Genomic DNA, 7,517 nt, shown 5'->3' with positions numbered 1-7,517 from the left:
AAACAAGTCCAAGAGAGCCAAAATATGGTCTTGAATATATCCCTCCTGAATTTAGAGATCATCTAAAGAATAGATTTGATGCATTGAACATCAATGACCGAAAACCAGAATTGTGGGAGGATATCAAGAACATTATCCATGAAGAAAGCAAAAGATCACTAGCAAAATGAGAAGAAAAGAGAAGACCAAAATGGATGACAGAAGAGACTCTGAAACTTGCCCTTGAGCGGAGAGTAGCTAAAGCCACTAATGACAAGATAAAAGAGCTGAACAGAAGATTTCAAAGAGCAGCTCAAGCCGGCAAAACCAATTACTATAATGAAATGTGCGAAGACTTGGAGTTTGAAAACCAAAAGGGAAGAACACACTCAGCATTTCTGAAGCTGAAAGAATTGAAGAAAAGATTTAAGCCTCAAGTTGCAATATTGAGAGATTCTATGGGCAAAATATTGAATGATGCAGGAAACATCAAGACAAGATGGCAGGAATACACAGAATCACTGTACCAGAAAGAACTGGTTGATCTTCATCCATTTCAGGAAGTGGCATATGATCTAGAACCAATGATACTGAAGGAAAAAGGCAAAGCTGCAATGAAAGAACTGGCGAAGAACAAGGCTCTGGGAATTGATGAAATACCCATGGATATATTTCAACAAACGTATGCCCCATTGGAGGCACTCACTCATTTATGCCAAGAGATTTGGAAGACAGCCACCTGGCCCCTGACTGGAAGAGATCCATATTTGTACCCATTCCAAAGAAAGGTGATCCCACAGAATGTGGAAATTATTGAACAATATCATTAATATCACACGCAAGTAAGATCTTACTCAAGATAACTTAAAAACGGTTCCAGCAGTATATTGACAGAGAACTTCCAGAGGTGCAAGTTGGATCCAGAAGAGGACATGGAAAAATGGATATCATAGCTGTTGTCAGATGGATCTTGGTTCAAGGCAAAGAATACCAGAAAGATGCTTACTTGTGTTTTATTGACTATGCAAAGTCACTTGATTGTGTGGATCATGACAGATTATGGATAACATTGAGAAGAATGGGAATTCCTGACCACTTGATTGTGCTCATGAGGAACCTGTACCTTGACCAGGAGGCTGTCGTTAGAATGGAACAAGCAGACACTACATGGTTTAAAATCAAGAAGGGAGTGTGTCAGGGTTGTATCCTTTCCCCACACTTATTCAATCTATATGCTGAGCAAATAATCCAAGAAGCTGGACTATATGAAGAAAACTGTGGCATCAGGATTGGAGGAAGAATCATTAACAACCTGAGATACGCAGACGATACAATTTTGCTTGCTGAAAGTGCGGATGACTTGAGGCACTTACTGATGAAGGCTGAAGAATACAGTATGCAGCATGGATGACGTCTCAATATAAAGAAAACAAAAATCCTCATAACTGGACCAATGAAGAGCATCACAAAGATTGAGGTTGTCAAAGAATTCACGTTGCTTGGTTCTACAATCGATGCCAATGGAAGCAGCAGTCAGGACATGTAGAAGACATGTAGCTTTGGAAAAGTCAACCACAAAAGAACTGTTTCAAGTGCTGAGGAGCAAGAAAGTCTCCTTGGGGACTAAGGTGCACCTGACACAAGCCATAATATTTCCAATCATCTCGTATGCATGTGAGAGCTGGACAATGAATAAGGAAGACCAAAGAAGAGTTGATGCTTTTGAGTTGTGGTGCTGGCGAAGAATTCTGAAAGTACCATGGACTGCTAAAAGAACTAACAGATCTGTCCTGGAGGAAGTGCACCCGAAATGCTCCTTGGAAGCTAGAATGGCCAGACTTCGTCATGCTTGGTAGGGTGGAGGGTCGACAAAAGAGGGGGAGGCCTTCAATGAGATGCATTGACACAGTGGCTGCAATGATGGGCTCAAGTACAACAGGGATCATGGAGCTGGTGCGGGATCCGGCAGTGTTTCATTCTGCTGTGCATGGGTCACTATGAGTCGGAGATGACTCAACAGCAACTAACAACAACAGCCCCTTGGACTAATTGTTTCCATGTGTCTCTGGTTTTCTTCATTCTTCTTTGCTCTGGATGAGGGGAGACCCATCATTACATCTAGATGGCCACTTGCAAGCTTTTAAGATCCCAGTCACTACTTGCCAAAGTAGGATGTGGAACAATGTTTCTGTGTAGCATGGTATGCCAATAGAGCTTGATGTCCCCTGTGACCATGGTGCTGAGCCCACAGGTCCAACTACTCACTCCCTCTGGGTAGCTGGCTGTGCCCAAGAAGTGACTACAAACTTGTCCCTTGTCAGCTCTACTATATACCTAGAAATTATTACACAACATACAAATACACTTGTTCAAACACTGTCTGCCAACCCTGTACATGGTCATGAGCATACTACCCCCTGCATAGACATACCTAATCATTCAGCCTGTCCACCCATCTGTCCACCTGTAGATCAATTTTTGCCATTATTAATGACACAGTATTGTATATGCAAAATGGTTCATCTTTGTTGTCTGTACCTCCTATGAACCTCTCTACATCTTCCTCTTCCTCAGTGCCACTGTGTTGATCACTCACATTTGGTACATTGCCCTTCTCTTCAGCCAAATCAGTACTTGTCCCAACCTATCTAGCAGTGTTCTCTCCACTCCCCTCCCACCTCTGGTAACCAAAAAGAAAATTTCCTTCCATACATAAACCTTTCCTTGCCTTTTTTACAATAATGGACTAGTATAATATTTGTCCTTCTGTGAGTGACTTATTTCACTCAGCATAATGCCCTTCAAGTTCATCCATGTTATGCGGTGTTTTGCAGGTTCTATTCATTAAGGTTGCATAGTATTCCATTGTGTGTATGTACTATAGTTTGGTTATCCATTCTTCTGTTGATAGGCATATAGGTTGTTTCCCAAGAATGTGATTCTTATCATTGTTTGAGGGATCATAGTTTTTCCCTCACCTAGTTATAAGGTTTGGGCTGAGATGGAAAAAAAAAAAAAAAAAAAGAACACCTAATAGACACATTGTTTATTCCTTTCTTTACTGTTAATGAAGCTACTGTCAAAACTTGGATAGACTCAGGAGCAAAGCATGCTGGGAACTCAGCAAGATAGGCCAGAGAAGTAGGAGAGGATGCCAGGACCAAGTGAGCCAGGGAATAGTGAACTTTTTCTGAGTCCCTAGGAAAATAAGACCAAGATATACATATTTTCATTTGTTTTTGCAGTATTATCCCTATGTGTAGGAGCCCTGGTGGCACTGTGGTTAAAGCATTGGCCTGCTAACCAAAAGGTCAGCAGTTTGAACCCAACAGCTGCTCCATGGGAGGACAAGGCAGTCTGCTTCTGTAAAGATTTACAGCCTTAGAAACCCTATGGGGAGGTTCTACTCTGTCCTGTAGGGTCACCATGAGTTGGAATGAACTTGATGGCAGTGGGTGGTGTATGGTGCTGGTCCCTATATACATATGTGTGTAAAATCAGTATGTAAAATCAATTCAAAGTGGCTTAAATTTGAGAGTGAAAATGGTTTGTTTTGTTTTTGTTTTCAGGCCAAGGGAATCTACAATTTGAAGCAAGTACTAGGTTAGTACTGATTTTTTTTCTTTCGCTTTTTAAAGTGCCAACTGCTACGGATTGTTCACGTTGATTCTACGTGATTGCTTTTATTGATTTTTTTAAATACTCAGCTTATTAGAAGGGATTTCCAGTTTTTGAAAAAATATCAGTTCCCTCTCCCCACTACCAGCCTAGGCAATGTTTTCTAGTGCTGCCTGCTGTATTGCCAGGTGAGGTCAGACATGGCATTTTGAAACTTCCCTAATTGCCCTGGCTTCTGTCTGTTTTCTTGAGTTTTCATCTGAGGACCTCCAATTACTCCTGTTTTCATGAGATTTCCCTGCCTACTTTGCTGAATAGGCAAGTGGACCCTTTCATGCTAACTCGTTTGGCTTCCTCACTTTCCCTCAGATCATCCCTCTTCCTCCCTTCATTCCTTCTTGTCTCAGATGAAGATACACTCACACCTCTTTCCAGGTTAAGTCCTCATAGGAGCTCCTTACTCAATCGATTCCTGCCCACTTATAGACTTTCTCCTTCCTTCATTCCTCTCCCTGCCCAAGACACTCAAGAGGCACTGATAAATGTTTGTTGACTGAACCCATAGACTGAGACCCAGTTCATGTAAAGGAGTCTGGTTCATTTTTCTAGGCTTATTTGGCCTAATTCTAATGGAGCCACCCAAGGCTGTCACTCAAAGAGATAATAGAGGTGGGAAGAGGTGTGAGGCTCTGGAAGACAGCTGAATCTCTCTTGTTCCTCTCTGAACCTACACTTATATGGAATATGTGTATTGTAGCATTTAATATGCTGTATTATAATTATGTGATGTGTTTAAGATTTTCTCACTACTAGACTCTGACTTCCACTAGGTGTGGAGGTTGCCTTATTCAATTTAGCTTCCCTCAGGCCTCATATAGTACCTGGCACTTAAACAGATGCTCAGTGAATGTTTAGTGAGTAAACAAATGAAAGAACTCATTGAATAATCAAATCAGGCTAGCAAACTACTCAGCAAGCAAAGCCAGAGGTGATGAAGTTTAACGTCAGGCACAACTTAGTCATCTTTGGACCTCCGATGCCTAGCACAGTGTTTATTCATTGAATTAATCCAACCCAAAAGAGTGAGTATAAAGTTGGAATCTCAGGCTAGGAAAGATGGAAGGAAGGAGCTTTCACTGAGCCAGTGAAAGCATCTTCAGAAGTGAAAGGATAAAAGTGGATTCCTCCTCTTCCTCATCTCTCCCATGTTAAGATTTGCAGCCAGTAGAAGTTAACTGTTTAATCCAGTAAGTGATGACCCTTAAACACTACCTGTTGCATGCCTCTGACTCTGCAGAGCCTGACGTAATCTTAGACTGAAGGCAAGGAGGAGGATGAAGCAGACCCTTGGAGCAGGTCCCAGAGATAACCTGGTAGGGAGGAATGCAGGTGCCATTCTTTCCAGTGACACAATGTTCATTATGTTCTTCTAAAGCAAAGACAGCGGAGAGGAATTTGTACCTTGGATTGAAGATCCAGAAAGAGCTACTGGCAGCAAGGAGGATCCAGTCCTCAGCACCTGTGGGATTAAAGGTAGGAACCATTGGGAGAGTGAAGCATGGGAGCAGTGGAGTGATACCTGCTGCTTAGAAACTGAGAAAGACATCACATGAGGCTTAGCCCTTCCTTAGTTATGGGTGGGAGAAAGAGCAAAGGATGTATAACAACTGTTGTTGTTAGAAGGAACCCTGGTGGCTCAGTAGTTACATGCTTGGCTGCTAATGAGAAGGTTGGTGGTTTGAACCCACCAGCTGCTCTGTGCAAGAAAGATGAGGCATTGTGCTTCCTTACAGATTTACAGCCTTGGAAACCCTTTGGGGCAGTTCTACTCTGTGCTATAGGGTACTGTGAGTCAGAATTGACTCAATGGCAGTGGGTTTTGGTTTTGGATTGTTGTTAGCTGAGTTGTTTTCCACTCTTAGCGACCCCGTGTGGCAGTGTAGAACTACCTCATAAGGTTTCCTAGTCAGTAATCTTTACAGGCCACCACTTGTCTGTCAAGTTCATCATACCGTGATAGCTTGCATGTTGCTGTGATGCTGGAAGCTATGCCACTGATATTTGAAATACAAGCAGGTCACCCATGGTGGACGAGTTTCAGCAGAGCTTTCAGACTAAGACAGACTAGGAAGAAGGAAGAGTGGTCCACTTTTGAAAAAAAATTAGCCACTGAAAACTTTATGAATAGCAGTGAAACATTGTCAGATATAGTGCAGGGAGATGAGCCCTTCAAGATGAAAGTCACTCAAAATATGACTGGGGAAGAGCTGTGTTCTAGTTACCTAGTGCCACTCTAACAGGAATATACCACAAATGGGATGGCCTTAACAAACAGGAGTTTATTCTCTTACAGTTTGGAGGCTTTAAGTCCAAGTTCAAAGTGCCAAGCTCTAGGGGCTGGGTGAAAGCCCCTCAGCCTTGGGCTTCAACTCTGCCTCCAGCTCCCGGCCAACTGAAGCTAGAGGCTTTTCTTCACTCAGACAGCTGTTAGCTGCTGAGGCTTCCAGGCCCAAGGTTGACAAATAAAAAGTCCCGACGTTACCAAACCACATGGCAGGCTATTAATTCAAGTCCATTGTAAGACCCCAGGTCCGCAGATCATGGCAGGCTGCTGAACAATGACACAGCTGCATGCAGTGTTGAAGGTGCCATAAGCTAGAGACCATTCCCAAAGCTGCTTCTTATATATGGGAAGCAAACCACATACCCAAAGCAGCTACCTAGCTGCTTGTGGTAGATCTCACTAGTCTCATCATGGGGAATAACTACCACCAGCTGCCTCAGCCACTCGGCCAGGCCCAGCCATGTTGACACACAAACATAACCACCACAAGCTGCCTCCTCAAAGTGGAGGCAGCCTTAATGACAAGAATGGAATAAACCTTTTGGCATCTTCATTTGCTGATGTGGCACAACTCAAAATGAAAACAAACAAACAAACAAACAAAAAACACCTTCAAATATCCATTAAAAATTGAAACATGGAATGTATGAAGTATGAAACTAGCAAACCTGGAAGTTGTCAAATATGAAATGGAACCCATGAAGATCAATATCCAAAGCATTAGTGAGCTGAAATAGTCTGGTATGGGCCATTTTGAATGGGACAGTCACACGGTCTTACTATGCTGGGAATGACAAATTGAAAAGGAATGATAATGCATTCATCATCAACAAGAACACTTCAAGATTTATTCTAAAGTATGATACAGTCAGTGATAGGATAATATCTACAAGGGAGACCAGTTAATACGACTATTATTCAAATTGGTGCCACCAAAGGTGAAGAAATTGGAGATTTTTACCAACTTCTGCAGTCTAAAATTGACTAAACATGCAATCAAGATTTACTGATAATTACTAGTGATTGGAATGCAAAATTGGAAACAAAGAAGAATATCAGTAGTTGCAAAATATGGCTTTGATGGAAATGACCTGGAGATCACATGACAGAATTTTGCAAGACCAATAATTTATTTATTGCCAATACCTTTTTTCAAAAGCACAAACAGTGACTATACATGTGGACCTTGACAGATAGAATACACAGGAATCAAATTGATTATATCTTTGGAAAGATAAAATATAGAAGCTCAATATCATCAGTCAGAATAAGGCCAGGAGCAGATTGTGGAACAGACTATCAATTGCTCATATGCAAGTTCAAGGTGAAGCTTAAGAAAATTAAAACAAGCAACACAGACCCTCCTCAACAAAGAAAAGAAAAAACAATTGACAGAAATACAGAAGATAATCCTGGAACCCTGAGCTTTGAAAGGAACTATACAGAAGTGGATTAGACACCAACTAGTGGAAAAACCTGAATGAAAACAGGACCCAAGAACAGGCTCTTTTTGCCAGGGTCAGCAAGGACATATGAGAGGCTGACAAAGGAAAGGAGACAGGTGGTGTGTGTATAA

General features: G+C 41.9%; 1 protein-coding gene across 1 annotated transcript in view; it reads left to right on the top strand.

Annotated features, from left to right (window-relative positions):
• MCF2L2 (MCF.2 cell line derived transforming sequence-like 2) overlaps positions 1–7,517 on the top strand; it is a 334,093-nt gene that overhangs the window by 305,827 nt on the left and 20,749 nt on the right. Inside the window, exons 26-27 of the mRNA XM_007936022.1 lie at positions 3,549–3,582; positions 5,033–5,130. Coding sequence (XP_007934213.1) covers positions 3,549–3,582; positions 5,033–5,130 — 132 coding nt within the window. The remainder of the gene's footprint in view (positions 1–3,548; positions 3,583–5,032; positions 5,131–7,517) is intronic.

Source organism: Orycteropus afer, unplaced genomic scaffold (genome assembly GCF_000298275.1).
Source record: "Orycteropus afer afer isolate SDZICR_OR568_19922 unplaced genomic scaffold, OryAfe1.0 scaffold00032, whole genome shotgun sequence".
Lineage (NCBI taxonomy): Eukaryota > Metazoa > Chordata > Mammalia > Tubulidentata > Orycteropodidae > Orycteropus > Orycteropus afer.
The sequence above is the reverse complement of the archived record's forward strand: the minus strand, read 5'-3'. Positions and strand labels throughout refer to the sequence as shown.